Source organism: Bombyx mandarina, chromosome 18 (assembly GCF_030267445.1).
Source record: "Bombyx mandarina strain Sakado chromosome 18, ASM3026744v2".
In the NCBI taxonomy this organism is placed as follows: Eukaryota; Metazoa; Arthropoda; class Insecta; order Lepidoptera; family Bombycidae; genus Bombyx; species Bombyx mandarina.
In genome coordinates, this window is record NC_143224.1 from 8,792,231 (window position 1) to 8,817,710 (window position 25,480).

General features: G+C 36.3%; 1 protein-coding gene across 4 annotated transcripts in view; it reads left to right on the forward strand.

The window, feature by feature from the left end:
- Positions 1-25,480, forward strand: part of Sema2a (Semaphorin 2a) — a 397,753-nt gene that overhangs the window by 309,792 nt on the left and 62,481 nt on the right. For all 4 annotated transcript variants that reach the window (XM_028179046.2, XM_028179048.2, XM_089734599.1 and 1 more), the window contains one exon: positions 24,537-24,624. In XM_028179046.2, the coding sequence (XP_028034847.1) occupies positions 24,537-24,624 (88 nt within the window). The remainder of the gene's footprint in view (positions 1-24,536; positions 24,625-25,480) is intronic.

Genomic DNA, 25,480 nt, shown 5'->3' on the forward strand with positions numbered 1-25,480 from the left:
ACTTGATGCAACTTCCCTTAAATTCTTTCCTCCACACTTTTCTAAAACAAATTACCTAACCCTCCTGCAAGCGCACCTTGAAGCGAAGGCCCGCCCTGAATAATTAATAGAATGGAAGGTTAAATTCGTCTAAGTGTCAACTTTCCCCTAACTTTTAAAAAATACGACACCATCAAAAGTGCGGTCTTACTCCGTCTAGACCTTTTATCTCGGTGGGACTGTTTATTTAATTTCGCTTATTTTATTGGTAGTGACAATGATTTAAGAAAACTTTCTTTTCTTCTTTTCGCGTGTCGATTCTAATTTTAAGTTCAAGAGAGAGAGGGTGTTTCGTTTGATCGTGATTGACAAACTTGTCTGTATAAATAATATTCCCCACGAAGAAGTATTAAGCTGTACAAAAACACTTTCGCGATGCAGGGTGAATCGAATTATCTCAAACCGAGTGCATGCAGCTGTATTTTCTTTTTAAGGTAAAAATGTAAGCAGCGACGCTCAAATTTAGAGTTCAATTTGCCTGGAAATGCTTAGAGAGATCCTTATCCCTGTGAAAATTGCTTATTGGTTATTGATTACAGTAAAACTAAATACTACATACATATAACAGATACATTTACAATTGTAAAGTGACTAAATGATTAAAATTTATGTACATACATAAATATTACATATTTTCATAAACTATTATAAATTTTAAGGATTTGATCACTATTCATAATACTGCCACTGTTGACAATACATTCAGCGAAGACAGAATTTATGTTAACTTTTCAATGGCTCACATATTCTCGTAATGCTCCCGATCTAAAAAATGTATTCAGGAGCTAGAAAAATGATGTACAAGACAATCAACAGGTGTACACAGATTAATGAACACCAATGGTCGAACTTGGATTATACATAAAAGCAAGGGGCACAACTCAGCCGTGGTCAAAAAACTAACAAAGTAAATTCAAGGTATTTAAGTTATGAAAGTTTATTATTATTTTCGGCAAAGAAATTCGTAATAACAATAATGTCAAGAAATCTTCATTCTGCATTCATTCATCTTTACATAGAAAAAAAAGCATTTGCTCCGAACAACAATGTCCAACCGACTATCAACAAAGTACTTACTACAGACCAAATCATGATTAAAGAGTTATGTCTCGAGCCATCAAATAATTTCCAGTTATTACTATTTATAGATTTTGCTAAAGCTATATAATTTACATATCGATGACCTCTCCGCGATAAAAACATATTTATATAAAGTAGCTGTCAATGGTAGTCACGTGAACAATACCAGATAAAACTTATTTCGAGTGCAAACTTCTATTATAAGTACACTGTTTTTTTTTGTATTTTCAATGCCCTTTAAATCCCGACAATAATTTCCCCGGGGGCTCCTGGCTGGCCTTTGACAGGGGTGGTCGTGGACAACGGGGGCGAACGGACTAAGAACTCAGAGCATTAGGGTCACTCCTAAGTCGTTCATTCTGCCTTGAAGTTTATGGTCATCGAAAGGGCAAAACGAAAGGCCACGACAGGTATGTTTGAAGCGATTAAAAGTCATAAAACTTCTAAAATACGAAATTGACCATTTCGTAAAAGTCAAGAATAACATTTATGACGGTCAGTAAATTTAAAAAGGGGGAATTTAAAATTGAATAGATTTTTTTTTATTTTTTTGTTTCTGTGTCTTAACAGCGAATCCAGATCAATACAGTGAGAAAGTATCGATATTTTTTTGTTCAGATTAAGAAAGCCTACCAAATTTTAAAGGGTTTCTGAAGCCCATTGACTCCATAATGCAAAAGCGGCTACCTTAAGACTTAAGACTGAGTATTCATTGCTTACAGCTGTCTTATCGTCCAATCCTAAATGAATGATTTTTCGTTAAATTGTCACAGCAAAACTTGGAAGAGCATCTCATGAGCACTCACGGGTAAAGTGAAGCCGTAAAGCAGTAATAAGTTTTGATTTGAAGGGTGTGGGGCAGCTGTTGTATAAAACTGTAACTTAGAACTCATAACTCAAGGTAGGTGGCGGCGTTTACGTCCACTTAATATCAGATGGGCCGTGAGCTCATCCACCCAACTAAGCAATAAAAATATTAATCAAAGAAATAACCACCACTCCCGTGGCACCAAACTGTGCAAACTTATAAGATGCCTCACCACTTGTACTTACAATAGAAATTAACTAAGAGTTATGGGGAATTAGTAAACTTTAGATTTATGTGAAACAAAAAAATGCAGATAAATTACGACACATAAATAAATTCTAGTGTTAATAAATTATTATTTTAATAACGACCAAAATTAGGATAAAGTTCCACGTAACACAAAGAGCGCTTTCTCATTTTGTGTGCAAATTCGATTAGGGCAGGCGAGACGCAAAGCGTTATGGAAATAATAATGGAATGAAGATATCCAAACTGGTAACGTGTTTAAAGCGTTGAAGTATTTGCATTAGTGTTGTATGTAACATGAGCTTATTAAACTAGTTTATGTATTTAGTAATGCTTACATCGTCACAGAATATAAAATTGTGACTTTATAGGACAGCTGAAAGCTAGAGGCATTTTCATATAAGATAGTCTATATATTAATACGTGAAGCAAAAACTTTATATCCCTTTTTACGAAAATTGCGCGGACGGAGGAGTATGAAATTTTCCACACTTATAGAGAATACAGAGAAGAAGTGCACAATGCTTTTTTTTAAATTATTCATAAAAGATACATTAAATCAATAAAGAAAACATTATACACACTACATACCATGTATTTGACGCACACATGCATGCATACTATTTATTGTCAAACTTTTGTTTTTGACGTCTGTTGTCAAATTGAGAATAGATTAAATATTGTTTGTCTTTGTTAATTTTTTTATAGTGTAGTCTTGGCGAAATTTGTGATTATAGAAGTATAAAATACAATCATAATAGTGTACAAACCTACAATTCCAATTAATTATAGTTGGATTTCGACTACTGCGGGACCTGTAGTAATTATTATTATATCATTACAAAATATGTAAAATCAGGTAGATTTACAAAGAACATAGAAGCATATTTACATGTATTTAATTGATGTGCTTATCATTAATAAACGTCAAATAACTAATCCTAGTTGACAGCTCGCTTTGTCTGATCCGTATTTGAAGTCTCATAGTCGTGTAGTCGTTACTATTACTATAGGTTACATTACTTCGTTTATGAAAACCAATATATGTAGTGGAATCTTCAGAAGTATCCGGTCATCGTTCTCGTCGAACCCGTCGCTTGCGACGAAGTGCTCGACGAGTAAATTAACCCTCAGACACAGCCCACTGAGTTTCTCGCCGGATCTTCTCAGTAGGTCGCGTTTCCGATCCGGTTGTAGATTCTGCGAAGCACGACTCTTGCTAGGGTTCGTGTTAGCAACGTCGTCAGGTTTGAGCTTGAGCCCCGTGAGCTCACCTACTAGTTAAGGTTACGCTGAAATAGCCTCTCAAGGCTCTCAGCTTAGGTAGGAAAAACAAAACAAAAAAAACAGATGTATCGTTATGACTAACGCTAAATAATTAAAGTCTCATCAAATATGATCGTATTACGCACCATGTATTTTAAACTAGGACAGAAATAATAACGTATTTTTTCTATTAGTAACCTTATATCGATTGAAGTCGTCGTGACCGAAAGGATAAAGACGTCCGGTGCATTCGTGTTGAGCGATGCACCGGTGTTCAAATCCCAGGCGGGTACCAATTTTTCTAATGAAATATGTACTCAACGAATGTTCACGATTGACTTCCACGGTGAAGGAATAAGATCGTGTAATAAAAATCAAACTCGCAAAATTATAATTTGCGTAATTACTGATGGTAGGACCTCTTGTGAGTCAGCGCGGGTAGGTACCGCCACCCTGCCTATTTCTGCCGTGAAGCAGTAATGCGTTTCGGTTTGAAGGGCGGGGCAGCCGTTGTAACTATACCGAGACCTTAGAACTGATATCTCAAGGTGGGTGGCGCATGTACGTCGTAGATGTCTATGGGCTCCAGTAACCACTTAACACCAGGTGGGCTGTGAGCTCGTCCACCCACCTAAGCAATAAAAAATAAGAATACATGAAAGTGCAATGCATGAACAAACAATGAATTTTGCTAACATTTTCGAACAAGATATAGAATTTATCTCATTTTTAGACGCCAGCACGACTTCCACGTACCTCAGCAGCCCTACTGAAATTACCCCTATGGATATAACACGAGTCTTTGTGGCGGTCTACTGGCACGAAGTCAATATTTCCTAGCTTGTATGAAATGCAAATACAATTTAAAAGTTTACATATTTTCTTCGTGAGACTGAGAACTCGTGCCTAAGGGAGAATTTTCTTTGTGCTATTTCACACTAGTGCTGTGTTTTTACTATAGAATTATTACAACGTTGTCGATGAATAATTCTGAATTTATTTGAATTAAACATTGGTTCCGAATCATTATTGCAGATTTCATCGACTTCGAAAGTTCACAAAAGTTATATCAACAAAGTTTTGTCGAAGCTGAAAGTCAAAGCCTTTTGCCTAATCTAATTATTTAACCCTTTTCGAGTTAAGTAATACTGAAAGTTCGTGACTATTGAACAATTATTAAAATTATCCCTGAAAATTCGTGTTACGAATACATGAATTTATCCATCTTTAAAAATCTTTAAAAACTCGGAGATAAATTTAATTTTCAAATGACAAAGTTTGAGTAAACTAGAAAATGCCCATTTTGTTCATTAATATTCGTATCGCGATTAAAAATAAAGCCAGTCTAATATTTAACATTTATTTTAAGACCGAACCATGAAATAACGAATCATAATTCAAATCGAAAAAAGTTTCTTGGTCCCAAGTAATTTTTCCCATCTTACGGCAAGTTTCGCCCGAGGGTCGCGGGTCGTGTCTTGAGGAAATCTAAGAGAGGGTTTACATTTTTAGCCTTTCGCCGTGTCTTCCTCTTCGCTTTATATCGCCTTTTGATTACTCTCTCAACAAGTTATGCATATTGTAAAAGTCTTCGGCGGTGTCGCGCTTAGAGGAATTTTCGGCATTTCTTAGCGTCGTTTGTAGGGTGATATCTTTTTTATCGCTTTTACACTCCTTGTGTTTTACATGTCTGTATTATCGTAGAATAAATACCTTTTTTAATTTCACGAAAGCATATTCGTGGAAATTAGGTATTAAAATTAAATCTGTTAATTGTTTATCGCGTGATATGTAGATTTAAACGCGTTTTCGGATTAGAAATCTTTCATGAAAATCACAATACAATGATACTTAAACCAATGCAAACTGGATATGCCCTGTTAATTCCCCTTAAGATCGTGGATCCACCCTAATTGTCATCGGCCACGACCCTAATAGTGTTTCTAATGCGTCTAATGCATTTTCGGGGACATTTTGCAGCTTGCTTTAGGCCATTTTTGTGTTAGTTGGAGTGTGAGCACCCTAACTCCAACAGTCACGGTAACTGCATTATAGTGAATATGTTCTTAATTTCACTGTCGTGTAAGTGGTGCACTGCGATGCGACCGTAGTGGACATTAATCAGGGGATGCGAGTATCGGTATATTCGGACTATTGATATAATAGTATTTTTATTTGGAGTAAGCTACATATTTATTTAACGCAAGATTATCTAGAGCAAATAAAAAAATAGTGAATATAGCTAGACGAGACCTTAAGTCAAAATAAAACCGTTGTGCTCTAAAGGTTAAGATGTTCGGCGTATTCGTATCGATCGATGCAACTATGTTGATATTCAAAGCGCGCTGGCCAATTTTTTGAGTAAAATACTCTTAAAAATGAATGGCTTCCACAATGAAGGTATAAATAACATATTCTCATAAAAATTGTCTCATTTGTTAATATACTGTACGCGCCTCAGAAATTATTTGCACCAATATAAATAGGTGTTAAATTGTTATAAAAATGTTTTGTTATAAAAATCGAACGATTAGCGAAATTCGGTCCTCAATCAGGTTTTACGATCTATAAAATTACCTACGACTTACCTCAAGTATGTGTTCCTCGTAAAATTATCGAAATTACGTTTTGTGCCATGGAAATTTACAACCTTTTTCATATCAAGGGGAAACAAATAAAACCCAAAGTATAGAAAGCAAACAATACACTCGAGTCAGCGACTCTCGTAAAACATTTCCTATAAACGTAGTAAGGCGGTAAATTAGATTATATTTTATTTCTTAAACAATTTGTGGTCGGACACAGACAAAGGGCGCATAGGTTCGATGCCGTGGTCAGCAATTCAAAGCTTTATGCGGGTACGTTTATTACTTACCTACAGTCACATAGTGCTGAGACAGAGTCATTGATTTTATCGATAATAATTACTTGTATGTATGATATTTTTTGTAATTTCAGCTATAAATAAATACCAAAGAATTTCTTTCAAAAATATATTCTGCCTATTTTTTAAAATACGATAAAATTATTAGATTCCAAACTGACATACATTTTCAGACACTGAAGATATTTAAAAGTAATTATGAGTTGCTTTTAGCAAAAATAAAATTAACAGATGTAAGTTTAGTTATAAAATCTCAATAAGGAAACACAATAATAAATAAAAGTCAACATAATTCCCAATAGAAGAGCTTATACCTTTAAAATTTCGATTGGCGAATGTGATATTTTAAAAATTGATAATTCAATCAGCAACTCATGGACGATGTTATCGACAAACATTACGTCATCACTACAGAGTCCCGTGGTTAGTTCACACTGACCGACGTCCAGTCGGACCCCAATCGCCGGCTATTGTCCAACGCCGTTCTTGTTCACATTAAAATGCCGTTAACCATTCTTTATTGTTTTATCCGCGCTTGCTCCACGCCAATAAATGTCCGCGACTCATGGGAAATGTTATAGGCCAATCGTACGTATTCGATTTCAGAGTGATCAAAGTCCCGTTGGAACGGAAACTTGCACCCAAATGCAGCGTGAGATTTTCTTAAATATGAATTATGAACAATGCCTATCAAAACATTTTAATGAATTTTAATTCATCTTATTTATATTGTATTGTTCAACGGCCTTCTGGTGTAGTGATAAGTGACATGGTCACTAAACAAGAGGGTGGCGGGTTCGAATCCCGCCAAGGGAAGATATTTGTAAGATAAATATAAAATGTATTTTCCAGGGTTATGGATGTACATTAAATATTTATGTATATGTATAATAAAAAATCTTACATTTATTTCCGTTATCTGGTACCTGTAACACAAATTCTTTACGAACTTAGCACGGGACCAGTTAACGTGGCGTGATTGTTAGTAAATATTTATTTATTTATTATTGTTTATTTTGGAAATAGGGCTTATACATTTTTTTCTTCTGAAAACAGTTGACAGCTACATTAAGTCTAACCTATTATCTCTAAGGAAATTTGGCGACCACAACACCATAAGACGCAATAGAGAGCCCACAGGAGGGATCTTATAAAACATTCAAAGGCCAAAACGGGGAAAACACGAAATCAGATTGTCACAAAATCACACGAGTGACAGTGTTACGCGACGGGGCACGTATTTATAATTCAGATAGACAAAAAACGTTCCGGGTTCTGTAAGGAAAGCTGCGACAATTCTCTTTTCCGATTGTTTATCTTTCAGTTTATTTTAAACGTCTTCATATGTTTTAAATAGTTCTGTGTTTCGACTTATAGTTTAGGCAGTTATTTCCTATTTTAAATATCTGTTAATTATAAATTTATTTCAATGTGTTTTGTGTAGGCTTCAATAGCAGTTAAGAGTAAAACGTAGACCGTAAGCTTGTGTTCATCATAGACAATAAGCTATAAAATACGGTTTTGGGAATATGAATATTAAGTTTTAACTTTTTTTAAATATAAATCACACAGCAAATTTGGAGCTCCATTCAAATAAATCGTCACAGTGAATTCACAGAGAAATCAATTATAGTGAATCATTGATTAAAGGCGATACGCGGTTGGATTGATAATTGTTTAATTGAGCCCTCCTAGACAAGACTACACAGTGGATCATAGAATTGGCACCCCGTTCACACTTCGGTAATTATCGGCGGCGAAGTTTTCCACAAATGAATGAAGGCTCCAACCATTTCAGCCACGGTACGGTGAACCGAAACGAAAGTCTGCGATGTGCTCATTCCAACTTTTAGAGTTAGTGCTAAAATACCTTCAATTTTAACAGTTGCTCTACGGAATTAGAATTGGTTGTAAATGAACCCGCCCCTCGTGTCTGAGTTGTTTCGTCGGTGTAAATGTTTTTAAGTTAGACACACACACACACACCCATACATCCGTTAAAACCGTCTGGTGCGTGTTACCATAGATTAAAGATGAAATTAATAACAAAAAATGTGCAAGTTTTTTTAAATAAAAATAGATTAGTAAAGATAAAATTGAACCTATGTAAACAATAGTAAATGTTCGATTATAGGGTAAAATAGATTTATCCTCTTTTTCCTTAGATAAACAATCTATGGCTTCAGCAGCCACTTGCAGTTAATCCATTATTAGAAACTTTAGATACCACAGATCAATATCCTTGCATGGAAAGTCGTGTTATGATTCTGAGCCTCGATGCAGACATTTAAAACTACTAGTGGCCCCGCAGTAGTCGAAGTTCGACTATAATTAACTGTAATTATAAGTTTGAGCATTAATATGGTTCTAGTGTCGAAGACTATATACTTCTAAACGGCCGTCTGGTGTAGTGGTAAGTGACATGGTCACTACACAAGGGGGTCGCGGGTTCGAATCCCGCCAAGGGAAGATATTTGTATGATAAATATAAATGTCTTTTCCAGGGTTATGGATGTATATTAAATATATGTATGTGTATAATAAAAATCTTACATTTATTTCCGTTATCTGGTACCTGTAACACAAGTTCTTTACGAACTTATCACGGGACCAGTTAACGTGGCGTGATTGTTAGTAAATATTATATATATTCTATATAAACACTTCTACATACTTCTATAACCACAGATTTCGCCAAGACTACACTACAGACATTTTTTTTATTACCTTTGTAGGCAGACGAGCATACGGCTCACCTGACGGTAAGTGGTCACCGTCACTCATGGACGTCAGCAATGCCAGGGGCAGAGCCAAGCCACTGCTTACCATAAACAAATAATACCTTTTTAACCTATTCTCAATTCGACCACAGATTCTAAGCAAAAACAAAATTTTTACAATAAACGCAGAGTATATATGTGTGTGTGTCAAATACATGGTAGTGTGTGTAATGTTCTTTTTATTGATTTAATGTATTATTATGCATAATTTTTAAAAAATATTAGCAATCTGCACTCCTTCTCTATATTCTCTATAAGGGTGGGAAATTTCATACTCCTCCGTCCGCGCAATTTTTGTAAAAAGGGGTACAAATGTTTTGCTTCACGTATTAATATATACTTATAGATCAAATAGTCACTATATATCCAAATAGTTTGCTGTCAAGTGTGGGTATATAAATCCATTACTTTACGTTATTCATAATGAAGCAGTTGTGATATAAGTTTAATAATGTTTTTCGATTATCTCAAGCAGCCATTAATAATAGACAACCTCCGATCCCTTACCGAAACAAACTTTTCCTAATTAATTGTAAGATTTTAATCATGGTACTGGCATGGCGTTGCAAAATTATTATGGACCGTTTAATTTCCTTGGCCTGCGCCCTAAGGCGTCTTACTAATGCGTTATTGCAAAATTTTAATCAAGGGTGTGAGTGAATAATTAAATTATGCAAGCTGTCGTGTGCAGTCCAATATTATAAATCTTCAACATTTGGTTAAGGCGTGTAGTAACGCGTTCAACGCATCTTTCAAGCTAAATATTTGTGTATTCCAACACATAGAACTATCGCTAGTTTTTAAATTAAATAAAATTTGTTATTTTTCTAAGTAGCTTCAAAATAATTAACTTTAAATATTATGACTTGACACCGTCGCTCATGGACTTCAGCAATGCCAGGGGCAGAGCCAAGCCGCTGCCTACCGCTGTCTTTTATATGTTTTTAACCGCCAAATAAAACCCAAAATGTGTTTTATTACTAAGGCGGGCGGACGAACTCACGGCCCACCTCGTGTTAAGTGGTTACCGGTACCCGTAGGCACCAACAACGTTAATACCGTCACCTATCTTGAGACATGAGTTCTAAGGTCTCAGTTTTTACTGTACAACGGCTGCCCCACCATTCAAACCGAAACGCATTACTGCTTCACGGCAGAAAAATAGGCAGGATGTACCTACCCGTGTAGACTCACAAGACGCACCACCACTGATTACGCAAATTAAAAATTTGCGGGTTGATTTTTATTCGTGTTATTGCTTGACCGTGAAAGCTATTCGTGAACATTACTTAAGTACATATTTCATTAGAAAAAGTGTTAGCTGATTGTGGGATTCGAACACCGACACAGTTGCATCGCTCAATATGAATGCACCGGGTATCTTATCATTTAGGCCACGACGATTTCAGAAAAGTGATGTCATTATATTAGTTTCAGAGCAACATTATGGCACACTTTAATTCACTGAAACGCTAGAGCGAATAGTGAAAGCACACAGCGATAAATCCGTGCTTTGAAACAAGCTCAAAGAATAATACAACTAAAACGAAATCTTCTTTGAGGAAAATTATAATTTAAGTCTGGTTTTTGCCCAACGAATTCCGCTAAATTGGCCTCGTTGGCCCAAGATCAAATAATTTTATGAAAATGAACCCGAACCCATTTAATTAACGCGACCTCCCCCATTAAACCGTACAAGAATTCCCCGGTTAAACATTAGCATTCGTCAGGAATTTAATTCGCACACAGAACTGAAAATATTTATTTACACTTCTGACTTCGAATGCTATTCAAAGCATATGTATTTGTGTACGACAATAGATAATTCACTTGCAAACGTATTTTTTAAATCGCATAATAGGTCATGCGTTATTTTTTTTATTTTTTTTTATTACTTAGATGGTTGGACGAGATCACAGCCAACCTGGTGTTAAGTGGTTACTGGAGCCCATAGACATCTACGACGTAAATGCGCCACCCACCTTGAGATATAAGTTCTAAGGTCTCAAGTATAGTTACAACGGCTGCCCCACCCTTCAAACCGAAACGCATTGCTGCTTCACGGCAGAAATGGGCAGGGTTAATGCGTATGCAGCCAGTTTTCCCGTATCACTGCTTTGCAAGCTGTTTGTTTTCGCCAGTAATCATTCAATGCACTAATCACGGAAACGTTCACGTGAATCTACCGTATCGTAGCTTACAAGTAAGCATTCATATTCTACTCTCTCAAATAAGGCACTATTTACCGAAACGAATAGACCAAACGATTCAAGTCAATCAGACGATAAGAATTTAATTCACTTAGCTCGAGTGAAAAACAACCGTGGGACGTGATCGAACTTACCGCTGGATTGGAACAGACGCGCAGAAATTAAGGAGGTGAATCTGAACTCATCAAACATTAAGCCCTCTCCTACGTATACCTTCAGCTAAATAAATAACGGAGCAAATGAAAAACATCCACGTTCGTTTCGTATCGAACAGTGAGAATTCGTTGTTAATAAATATGCATAGCGCGTCTGTACCACATCCTCTGTGATTAGTCGCGTGGGGGCTCGAGCCCCCCTGAACCACTGATACGAATAGGTGAGTGATAGCTAGGGGGCAAGGGAACTAAGAAGCCCCTAGCTAATAATGGTGTCTGTTTGTTGTATAGGCAAAATTTCTTCGATATTTCCAATATAGGGTGTCCGTGTTTTCACATATCCATTCCCATTGATTCGCATGAACAATATGACCCAAGATAATTTCGTAAGATAATTATGTACAAAATATTCTCTGACATAGATAAATAAATTGTTAAATAAAGATTTTAAATATACATATTTTTTATATAATCGTTTTTAAAATAAACTTTACTAATTTATGAATAATGTAACAGTCACGACAACCAATGTCATGTTGTTCAATGATATAATATGTAGATTTATGATTTGCTTAAATAAGTTCGCCACTTTATCAACTTGGCAAGACCGAATGGTTGTTTAACAGTACCTAGCGCTAGTAATTTTGGTGGAGAAACATAAATTTCGTAGCGGGTATGCAGTTTATTGCTTCACCACGTCTAGAATGCATTATATCCCAACTTATACGCTCCCGAGAAACCGCCGTGAAGAAGTATGAGTTCCAAGGGAAAGGAAGAATATTAAAGATTACATAATTTATATCAAGAAACATCATGTATCGTTTTATCGTTTCTTACTGGTGGTAGGACCTCTTGTGAGTCCGCGCGGGTAGGTACCACCGCCTTGCCTATTTCTGCCGTGAAGCAGTAATGCGTTTCGGTCTGAAGGGTAGGGTAGCCGTTGTAACTATACTGAGATCTTAGAACTTATATCTCAAGGTGGGTGCCTCATTTACGTTGTAGATGTCTATAGGCTCCAGTAACCACTTAACACCAGGTGAGCTGTGAGCTCGTCCATCCATCTAGGCAATAAAAAAAAGAAAAAAAAAAAGAATTCGAATCTAAGGTTTCACACAAAAAAAAAATCCGTAGTGAAGTGGCTACGCAATAATTATGATCGAGTCAGTTAAATATATGTGTAATTTCATAGCCATTTTAATTAAAAATTATTGGCAGTTCTCTTAAAATTTATGAATTACGACGGTGCAGTAAAATTTATTCTACGTTAAGTAGTTTATTATTTAGGTATGTTCAATTTTTGTTCATTGTTGGTAGGATCGCGTGCTATAAGCCGTTCTACTTATTTCTACTTTTATTCGTACGCGGGCGTTAAGTTGTGCTCCATATAGCAATAGTACGAATATATCTTTGACCAGTGCTCGTTAATGGAGATCTATTCTTTTGTTCGAGCCATCATAATTGTACATCAAGTTTATGTGAAGTACAAATATACATATATGGAAAGGTCTCGAGTTTCATATCGATTCTTCGCATTGATGACATTGCATTCCGGATTGGTAATAAGGACCGGAATTAATAAGCACCACTTGAGTGAAACATATTTGATTTTATTTTAATTCCAAAAAAAAAAGGTGTATTTGATTATTTAAACCTTTTTTATTGCTGTAAATTCTGAGGCAATGGTGAATGCTTATAACCAGAAAGGTCAAAGAAAAAACAAAAAAATTGTCCAATTCAATAAGGTCAAAAGAATCTCGGAAATTCGTTCGGTGCCTACATAATAAAAAAATTTTGGGTTGCGCTTATCTATATACAATTTCCAAAAGAGTGTAAGAGAAATGTACGAAGATAGAAAATATATAAAACTTTGAAAATCCTGTATATCAGTTTGGCTTGTTAAAACATAGTTTCTACTAAAACAAACCTACAAAACATTTACTACAACATTACATTAAATATACTACATATCCAATACTAAACATTTATACAAAATTACATTACATTTGCTACAGCCCAATAAAGGAAAAAAGTTACTAAGGCACATATCGTAAAGACGATTAAACAACGTGGACGAAGGGAAACGGACAGCAATTGATTTCATGGAATGGCTACTAAGATAGCCAATTGAAGGAATGAGTCTGCGAAAAATATCCAAGAAATAATGTGTCGCTTTCTTCCGAGATGGGCCGATGCTCTTTAGGAAATTAATCCATGATAATGTGAACGTCCTTGTGTTCGGACGTGATGTCTAGCGTCGCTTGTCGTTTAGGGATCGACCACAACGATTCACCTCTATTTATTGTTATTGCTTCTCGATTCAGCACCGACCTCGCCGAAATTAAATTAGAAGTCAGGAGCAGTCCTAAACAAATTTCAATTTTCAATTACGCCCCTGCAGCAGTGGCAGCTGATTGCGGATACTCCCAAGAGGAGATGGTGACTTATTGCACGGCGTCGAACTCGGTTGATGCCTCGATAATGTATTCAGAATAATTATTGTTCATATAGAGAGTGGCATCGATTGAATTTAACTCTAGAACGCCCTACAATTTTTACTCATTAAATCCTTGACTGTGGCTAGTTAAACTAATGTCGATATGAGTTTTATTACACGAAATGCTGTCGAGAACAGTTGCCGCGTCACGCTTGTTATTGATTTCGGGTGGCAATAAAAGAATCGACACCGGCCTTAGCCTCCCCATATACTTTTTCCAGTTCAATGAGCATAAATTGCAATAGGATTCCGCGCGGTGTATGGACCCGAACATTTCTTACGCGCCCGTGTCTACCGCTTGGAAAAGGTGCAGAGATTTACCTGAAACCTTCATATGGGCTGTCGGCTCACATTAAAATATTTATTTTCCGATAAAACTTCACCATTGGGGTAACCCTCGGTTTTGTTTATCATGGATGAATGACGACTTTAACGTTATGAAGTAGAACAGCTTGACGCAAAATCTTTTCGTTTTAGTTGTGAGTTTCGTGTTCCAAATGTTTTTATTTTATTAGCTATAATAGATCCCAGTGCAGCTTCATCTGCATGAACTACACTATATATCGCATGGGTTGAAATTCGTAAATGTAGAATGAAAGATAGCCTACATTCCAGTAACGAGCTGTGTCAAATTGTTAACAGCAATTGTCAAGATAAAGTAAATGGTTCAAGCATGGAAACATAACAACTAGAGCTTCTCTCTCATTTATAATGTTAATATACTGCCCAAAGTTTATAAAGTTTATAAATTATTTTAATATCTTCCTATTCGTACACTCTTGACAGAGTGGTCGTGGACATGCATCAGTCGAATCCTGCGATACCGATGCTCTCGCGATGCGACGCCATGTGGCACGATGTTTCGCAGAGTGAGATCAATCATTTATGTTGGAGTGATTTTATGAGGTCGATTTTATTATAACATACGAATATAATAAGTGTAAATGAAAATGACAAAGTAAAATCAATCGTGGTCTGTGTAAACCATGTTCCTATCTTTCCAGAAAGAAGCAATAAGAAAAAATGGTTAGTATCAAATTGCGGGGAAGATAGGCAATATGACAGGTGCAAGACAAACAAACGGTAATATCGGAAATGTCTATAGAGAACACCGGTGATGTCAATAAGCGGTCTGACGTTGCGACGAACTGCCAAGATGAGGAATGGAATATACATATTCTTGCGAAATTCCTGGGTTCCTCGTACTCTGTTCATATATTTTTTTATTCATTGTATGTATTCCTCACTATAAATTAAAAAAATCGTTTAATTTTCAGTCGTTCCATTCACGTTTGCTTTAAACAAGCAATCTAGGTTGAGTGCAGTTAAAATAAATATCTCATTTGACTTCATAATGCGATATTACTTTTTCGATTCAATCCCGAGTTGTGCAGTATTAAAAATCCAATACCTCGAGAGCTCCTATAATTCAATGATTGTTTTAAATAATGCGCAGTGGAATTGAAGCCCTCGATGTAGTGTTTCAAATATTCCATTTCCCGAGCATGGGCCATTAGGGTAGCAGTAGAAATCTGCAATCTCGAGAGATTGAGGATCAAACAATGGAACGTAACGCGATACCATCCGTTATTAAGACACAAATGTGGCATTAGAGGGAAATAAGGCAAAGGCGAAAGTTGCGAGTCGTACCGTGCTTTCGCGGGGGGGAATGTGATACACCAAATGTTTACACGAAGAAGGTAAGGAGTAATGTAACTAGGAAAATTCTACACACCGTAATATTTCGATTAATAATGAGTCAAGATAGTGGGAACTGACTGTACGTACATAAAATTTCATCTTTAAATATGTTTCTTGATCAACGTTTGTGGCTAACTCTATGTGATATTAAAATATGTTATCAGAAATTTAAATTATAATAAATTGATTACAAGCAATCAATACAACGCGAGGTGTGAACACGCAAGTCGTAGTGTCGTAAGCTTAGATACATCATGTTTTCACAATGAAATAATTTACGTAAATTAAATACACAACGTCATATCTCCTTTTCAAAAGTATACGACAGCCTTGTAATCTTTCTAGAACGTGTCTATTTCAGTGCCTGCCTTTAATAGCTCATCAGTCCTGTCACTATTTTTATCCACAACGTCGCCTCGGGTTTTCACATTTCTGTCATTCTCTACTGTGAAATATATTTTATAGCTCTCTAGCCATCGTGTCTATTAAAGTGCACGTATTGTATGATGCGCACGGTAATATGAAATACATTTAAATTTGATACGTTAGTGTAGGATAAAGCTCCTTTTTTATTTTAATAAAATAATTTAGTAGGCTTATTAAATTTTCTGAGATTGAAAAAGTTAATGAAGTCTGCAGACCTATAAAACAAACTAGTTTCATTCAGTTTATGGTAGTTTTAAGAAAAAGCATTTTAGTACCGCAAAGCGATTTTCCAATCGCGAACCTAATAAAGGCTAAGGAGTTTTAGGAACGCGTTTGGTAAAAATACGGTGTCGCAAAAGTTTTCTTTATTAGTTTCCCCCTTTAATCCTGCCAGGCGTGTCCCAATGTCTTTATGGCGAATTTTCAATCTGAGCCTGGGCGGAAGCCAATAAGAAATCAACTATTTTTCCCCCTGATTCTTGTGCATCGGTTCGAGGGGAGATCCGCTTCTTTACGACTGCTTTTACGATTGAAGGTGCATTCGGAATTAGTCCGCGCCATCGAGAGAGCCTTTTCGTGTCTCGGAAGACGAATGGTAAAAGGATTACAATGACAGTATGAGTTTTTTATGAATCTAACGACTCTAAGTCTAGTTCCTATTCAAAACATCTTCAAAAGTGTCTTTTGTTGGAAAAACTATTAAACACAATATTTCATATTGTTAGTCGATCCAAGCAGCACTTTTTTTTTTGGGAAACAAAGGATTTGATTCCTTGAATTTTCGATTACCATTTGAATTACTTATAATGTTATTTAGGGAGTGTAAATCCCAAGGGCATTAGTAAGGATTGCGTAAATGGCGTCTGCCACACGCGTGAAGATAAGTTAATCAAGCGAAGAGAGGTTAATAAGCACCGGGAGTTGAAATTTGGGTAATCTGTCAGTCGCGGAGTAACTTGAGTAACTGAGGTACTATTATGTGTAATTCTAAAATTATGGATTGAACATTAATTTTCTAAAAGATTCACTTTTTGTGGTCGTTAATTTTTGAAACAGGACCTGTTCTATCCAAACTTTTAATTAGTAGTCCATTTTTTTCGTACTATCGTATTTGAAATGAGAAAAAGTTGTTAAACTCTCTTCTTCTGTTCTAAGAGTCGATTCAAATTATTTTCTTCGATCATTGCAGTTCAGGACTAATGCGATCTCGCGTTTTCTATTCATCCAAGACCACCAAGACTGAGCAGTATTCGAATCAGTGGAAATAATAAAATGATACCAAAAAAACGCGACATTAAACTGTTGAATAGAGTTGAATTATCATTTTTAAATATTACAACTAAATACCGTCCACAAAATGTTCGATTTTTCACTATATTAACTATCAGTAGTGGTACTACTACTACTAATATGAGACTACTAAACGCTCATCATCAGAGCTCCACTTTTTCACGTCTTCCTTCAACAAACGAAGTTTGAGTAGACCTTTTTTTCTTAGATAACTAGACGAGCTCACGTCCAACTGGTGTTAAGTGGGACCGAAGCCCATAGACAACAAAAGCGTAAATGCTGCCACCCTTTATAAGAAATGAGTCCTAAGTCACCGTTTTATAGTGCAACGGTTGCATATCATTCAAAACGAAACTCTTTACTGTTTCACGGCAAAAATAGGCAGGGCAGTGGTGGTAGTACCTGTGCGCCCTTACCACCAGTAAAACGTAAATGCTGCCATTCACCTTGAGACATAAGCTATGGTTCACGAATAGCTCTACCTCTTCTACCGCCATCCTAGCTCCGCGACAGACAGTACCTTGCAGGTCTACGAGCGAGAGTAACTACTTACCATAAGGCCGTATGTTGGTTTCAAAGGCAATAAAGTCAGCCCAAAAGCCTATCGGTGGTAGGGTTTGTGATGAGAAACCTACAAGGGAATCTACCAGCTGTTTCTGCCATGTAAGATGATGTAGTTGTTGTTACAATTACTTGAACGTCTCAAATTAAGTGGCAGCAATGACGTGAGGTAAAATAAGGTATACTTATTAAAAAAAGGTATATAATTAAAAAAGTAAAACGAAGAGGTCATGTTAAAATGGCATCTCTCCATTAATACTTTATTAAGGCTCATAAGGACATATGAGATATTATTAAATTTATGACACACTTTTAGCCGGCACTGAGTGTCATTGACCCCCTCGAACCATCTAGCCTTGCCTTTATAACTGTTATTAATATTTTAAGTGCATTTTAACTTTTATAACGTATTTAGGATTTTAAAAAGCTTCGAGTAAATCGTTTGCTGGTGCCTTTTATGAAATTGAATTCTCGGAATCTCTCTGTTAAATGAAATTTCATCATAGGTACCAACGTTAGTCGAGCTTAGTCATTTATATCAACGATACTTATCAATATATTATTAACTCACGCAAGTAATAAAGAAAAAAGTTACAGATGGCAAGCTCTTCGACTTTTTTTCTTTATTGCTTTGATGACTGAATCAACTCACTACTCACCTGGTGTTAAATTGTTAGTCGAAGCCTCATATATATCACAACATGATTACATGAGGTAAGCCCAAATCGTAGTATGTATTATAGTACATATAACGGCCATCCTATTCTTCAAGCCGTAAGTCTTAACTGTTGCGTTTAAGAATTAGGCCGGCAAGTCGAAGTTACTCTAATAACATGCCCTACCACTAATTATTAAGAAACTGCACAGCACTCATGAAATATTTTATTTATTTATTTCAGATAATCCTATCATGTTTAATGTCTCACAGCATCATCCATCGTAGGGCAGTAGTTTACAATGTATTCACACTCTGTGCTTTTAGTCCCCTCAAGCACCGGTCACCGTCTTTGTCCAATTCGTCGAGAGAACGATGACCGGTGCTTGAGGTACCTAAAAGCACCGTTAGTGGATAGGGAGGATCCGAAATGACCTGTTTTGAGCGGAAGAGTTCGGCGAGCGAATTAACTACATATCATAGAAACACTATGATCTGTGGAAATAACCCATAGACACAGCCCACGGAATTTCTCGCCGAAACTTCTCAGTGGGTCGCGAATTCGATCTGGTGGTAGATAGGTCTGCGAAGCACTGCTCTTGCTAGTTCTATTGTTAGCAATTTCTCGTGAAAATTCGTGAACGTCTTGTAATCCGGGAAAAAGAGTTGCTTGTGTCGATCTCTAGTCCGTAAACTACTAGTGGATATTTTGTGGATCCATGTATAGATACCGTATTTACTACAGTAGACCTGTCCGTCATTAGCTGGAATATCTCCATAGGCTACCAAAAATATATAGCAGATATACCATGATACCAATTTTAAAGTGTCTAAACGAAATTGAAATTTCTTTCAAAAATTACCTCTTCAAAATGAAAAAGCACCAAAAAATAGGTTTGAAATGTAGTATAACATCTAAAATAATCAACTCTGATCGACAGGCGAGTTATTGGAACAAATCATACAATCGAATCTCGGATAACTTGGTAAGTACGTACGTTGTCTGAAGCTAAACACGTGTCACGATTAACTCTCTTAACTCAGTCCAACGGTAAAGTAGTATACACAGACTTCGTGACTGCAATATTATAAGCTAGTTAATTTACTCGACTGCGGCAGTTGAGTGTAGCTGAAGATGCAGTGAAGTGAACTGGAAACAATGCCAATTCACTGTTTCGGTTGTTTCGTTATAATCACGATAAAGCTTTAATACCATTTTAAGCAGACTATTGTATCATGTGGTTTGACATGCTGGTGGTACAACCTCTTGAGAGTCCACGTGGGTAGGTTACCTGCCTATTTCTGCCGTGAAGTAGTAATGCGTTTCGATTTGAAGGGTGGGGCAGCCGTTATAACTATACTTGAGACCTTAGAACTTATATCTCAAGGTGTGTGGCGCATTTACGAAAAAAAAAACAGCGTTTTTGTTTAACATATGTCCGTATACTGTTTTAGTCTTGGATGTGTGTTTCCAAAAATATCAAGGCCCTTGTATGTATTTGAACGCACTTTTAGTGAGGCGCATTGTAAGCACGAAAAGGTGTTATCACCCTGCTTATTTTCTGCTATAAACCAGTAATGCGTTTCAGTTTTAACAAAATAATACGATTAAGATATCCTCTCATGTATGTGGATGGCAGCATTCACTGATATCTACGGACTTCGGTTGTCGGTCAAATTCCTTAACTAGCTGTACAGCTGCTCAAACTATCAACAGTAATAAATAAGTACAATAATTCTCAATAATTTTACAGTCTCGATGATAATTTGGACATAAAACTAAATTGTATTATATACTTTGATTATAAAGTTTGCGTGACTTACGCATTTATATTACTTTTTTAAACATCACAAATTTACATATAAAATATTTAATATTTAATTCTCGCTGTAAAGACAAGGAGCGATAATGTCACGAAACAAACACTGACCGCGTTCCGAATTAATACAATCCACGGAATACGCACAGCATAAAGCGGTAATGAAGCAAAGTTTTCATGTAAGCCAATTGTGTGCCGTTAATCTAATCGGCGCTGTGTATAACGATGTTTTGATATCGGTACAATTGCCAAATGAAAAACACGCGGATTTCCTGCCACAGTAATCGCTATGTAATCCATCAAACGAAACGACCGTGTACTCGCTTACCGTTCCCAGTTCTATCGTATTACGTATTGTCACGATTTAACGAAAAACACACACGTGATTTACTTTATTTTTTAAATGTTCGGATTTATTTTATTTACTGATGAAAAATTGTGTTTAATGGCGCAATAAAATCAGCGTATTCTAATATCTGAAATATCGATTTTAAAATCACGTCTTAGCTATCGTACTGTGCTAAACGTTAACGGTTAACAACACGGGAAAAACATTACTTTCCTACACAAACACAAAACAGAAACTATCCTTGACCAAATTTTTACCGATAGCATCTCCTTAACGAACGCTACCCTAATGTAATAATAAGTTTCCTCCGAAAACTCCCGCTGTGAGGGACTGGCCTTTACACTCACCTATAGCCAGCCTAGTTCATCGTAGCTCATGCGATAAAACAATTAATGGAAAGTCGAGCTCACCACAAAAAATAGCAAACGAAAATACAGAAACTAGTCAACTCTAATCTCGTGCCGCAGCAATAAAACAAATCGGAAAATGAACATAATTTCAACGTAGAAAAGTTGGAAATGTTTTCATAGTATTCTTGCTGATACTCAGTTCACGCAACAGAAGACAATAATGGCTTGACATTTTAAACGAATAAATAAATTGACAGAAAATTTAGAGTTCAATAAAATAAAGTATAATCAAGGAACAAGAGAATATTACAATCAGATACAGTTATTTTGTCGTGTTACCACTATAACGAGTCGCGTGCTGGCTAATTTAGATCTTGATATGGCTCGGCCCTTACTAATTATGGTTTCGCTCACTACTTACGTCAAGCAGTCGCAATTTTACTGGCAATTATATTTTTGACCACTTACTTCGGGTATATTTTTCATGTTGCTTTTATATCCGGTCAAGTTTACCGAATGAAATATTTCAGAACACCGCTTTTACTTGCAAACTTACAACCCAATCCCATTCTTAAAACTGACGCAAATAGAAAGACGATTTTAGGCAATAATTACCCTATTTCGTAACTCTAAGCGGCTAAAGCTGTACACAGATCAAAAATGCATCGGTACTGAATGTGCGGTTCTGACGTGAGGAGCGTTGAGTGCATAAATTATGCACTTATAAAGTACCCGAAAAATATCCAAGGAAACTATTTTTGCTTCAAGCAATTTCTTATTTCTTACTAGCTGACCCGGCAGACTTCGTAGTGCCTCAATCGATAAATAAAATACCAAAGCTTTTGTATAAAATAAACTTAAAACAAACAACAAGGAATCCATCCGACACATCAAAGGAAAAACAAAATTGTTATTTTTATTTAATTCCGAGCATTTTCATATTTATCTACGTTTTAAACCTTCGCTGGACTACCACAAATAATTCAAGACTTAAATTAGCCAAATCGGTCCAGCCGTTCTCGAAGTTTAGCGAGACTAACGAACAGCAATTCATTTTTATATTTATAGCTACAGTTTAACACAAAATATATTAATTTAAAAAAAAAACAAAAAAAATAGAGTAAATAAGTATAGGAAAGCACATTCAATTTTAATAAGTAAATTTCTCGAAAATTACATACATCTCGGAATGGCACGTTCACGCGTCACACAGTGTCTTGTCCTATTAAAGTAATTCCTCAATGTGTATTCAGGGTTCAGTCGCTGTTAATACCATCTTTACTGTTATGTGTCTTGCTTATTTTTTCTAATATTTGTATTCTAAGGATCTCTCGGGTTATGGATTAATATATGATGCTACGTGTACGATAGCATGCAATGCAGATCTAACACTGTTTATATATTGTCACTTAAATCAGATAGCATTTGTTGATGTTTTTTTGACATCTCACGATTATATTAAGCTACACATTCCACATTGAAATCATACATACAAAAAAACACGTGTGGCACTTGAGGACTGTCACGGTAAAGCTATTGCATAGCATTTTTTATCAACTTATGCAATTATAATTAGACAATAATAGTTTAATATTAAAACAATAATAAAATAAGACCACGCTATATTTATACACATTAACTAAAGCAAAACATTAACTGTCCCCTTCACACTCATAAGCTAGACCGCGCGAGAAAGAGATGGGCAGACTTTTCATGGTGCGTATGCAGTGCGACGTCACGCTGCGCGCTTATTCACAAACAATACACAAGCGCAACGTGTGAATGTGTTGAACGCAAGCTACATGGTAAGCGGAGAGGTGTTAGGTTGTTTTCGTTACGGAATTTCTTGATTCGGTCGCCGCGCTCAAAGCACGCGATAAAATCTATGCAATAGCTTAAAAAAAATAGGATAAGTGTGTCACTCCACAAGTCATGAGTAAAAGAACTTTTATTATTAAACAACATTGAAGTGAATATCAGAAATTTCGCGTTACAAGGTTGCAAACGCCCCAGAGGCGACGTCGTCTGCAAGCAATACCTGATTCGACAACGCGGCACCTGCCTATTCTCTGCCTCTGATGTCGTTTTACCTATTCAAACTCCATTTTGGTCTTGCGAATTCAAATATATTCTATTCGTAGACAACGTCCGATGCGATGACACTATTCGTTTTAAAAGTTATTCTTATTCGACAGTGATATGTGTCGAGATATTTTGGTGTCAAATTTATGTCTTTGTATATGTACATAGTTTTATTGGATTATTTACTATAGTTTATTGAGAGTTAGATTCATAGTTTTATTGAATCCTGGAAACTTTTTTAAATGTTGTCTTCTTTGACTTACTTGGAATTGGAACCAAAGTAAATGAATGTATTTCATTTGTGGATCTCAAACATTTTTTTGTTCGCATGTTTTAATAAAATATTCAACTAAAACGTACGAACTTCGAATAATATGAGATGTGTGGCACATTTTCATTTTTGTCTGCGGATCAAGCCTACATGTAGACAGTGAAGCCAGACATCTTGAAAATGTATTCCATGAATTGATAGACGCAACTGACGTTTGCTTCACTGTAAAAATATTCACAGTTAAACAGCATGAAAAGAATTCCACGTGAACAGTCGCAGTTCGACGCTTCACTAAGCTTTGCCTTTTATGAACGTCGTGTTCTGAAGAATGTTGATGGTGTTTTTGTAAAGATTGCGAATTCGGAATCTAGGTATTTCTTTTTTTTAGTGTTCATCCGCAAAAATTATAATTTGCGTAACTACTGGTGGTAGGACGTCTTGTGAGCCCGCACAGGTAGATACCACCACCCTGCCTATTTCTGCCGTGAAGCAGCGATGCGTTTCGGTTTGAAGGGTAAAGCAGCCGTTGAAACTATACTGAGACCTTAGAACTAATATCTCAAGGTGGATGGCGGCATTTACGTTGTAGATGTCTATGGGCTTCGGTAACCACTTAAGACCAGGCGGATCATCCATCTTTGCAAGTTTTTTTTTTTTTTATTGCATTAATGGCTGGCTGCCCAATTATCGGACCCAGCGTATTTTTCCTTTTCGTAAAATATCGCTTAAGAAAACTAAAATATTTTAACAAAGAATGAGCAAATGATATCATTTGAGACAACATTTGAGATCGCCTACCAGAATTTACTGGTAGCAAGATATTATTGTTCGTCCGGGTGGCTACCACAATTCTTCTGTAAATCGATCATGCGTTCTGATTTGGAAGAAGATAATAATATGTGATCAATATTACAGAAATGTATTTTTCGTTATTGCTATAAAAATACGGTGATATAACTTTAAATATGTGATATTTGATACAGCTCGATTAAGATTAAGCAAATTTCAAGTGAACTGAGATTTAAATGTACAAAAACCATAGATCTAAAGGCAATTTCCTTCTTTACAGATCATGTACGGGAATTTTCCTGTGGCGCCTTGTACTACAGGACCTTCTTTGTTGACTCGAAAAGGGATGCACTCTATGTTGGCGCTATGTGAGTATAACTTATTTGAAAACATATTTTTACATGACTAAAGGATCATTGGTCATTACGTGAGCTAAAGGATCAATGAGGATCAAGAAGGATATAGAGTATATGTGTAATAAAGGAGTGAGCGAAGAAATGGTATATGATAGAGGAGTATAGAATGATAAAACATGTTGCGCCGACCCTAGATGACTGAAAAGGGCAGGAGAATGATGATGATAAAGGATCATTGGTTAGTCGTCGTACTACTGTATCGCATGGTCTCGATTTGATAGGACCCAGTATATTTTCAAAATATACTAATACTTTAGTTTCTATACCAAATATGTTTGTTTCCGGTACTGATCATGCATCCATCACTAGGCCTTTGAATGAGTACCTAATATAAAGACAATGGCTATATGTAATCACATTTAATGTCACTTACTATCGTCATCTTATTTTCTTACCTAATTCTTCCCGGCATGATACCCGTCCCTCTTTTTGTGGCTAACAATAGTAGACAGAGTTATCGCCTACTTGATAAGTGACTACCGTATGATTGGTATTTCCAGCGGCATAAGTACCAAGCCACTACATTTTTTTTTATTGCCTAGTAGTGTGGACGAGCTCACAGCCCACCTGGTGTTAAGTGGTTACTGGAAGCCATAGACATCCACAACAAATACGCCACACACCTTGAGATATAAGTTCTAAGGTCTCAAGTATAGTTACAACGGCTGCACCACCCTTCAAACCGAAACGCATCACTGCTTCACAGCAGAAACAGGCGGGGCGGTGGTACCCACCCGTGCGGACCCACAAGAGGTCCTACCACCAGTAATTACGCAAATTATAATTTTGCGGGTTTGATTTTTATTAC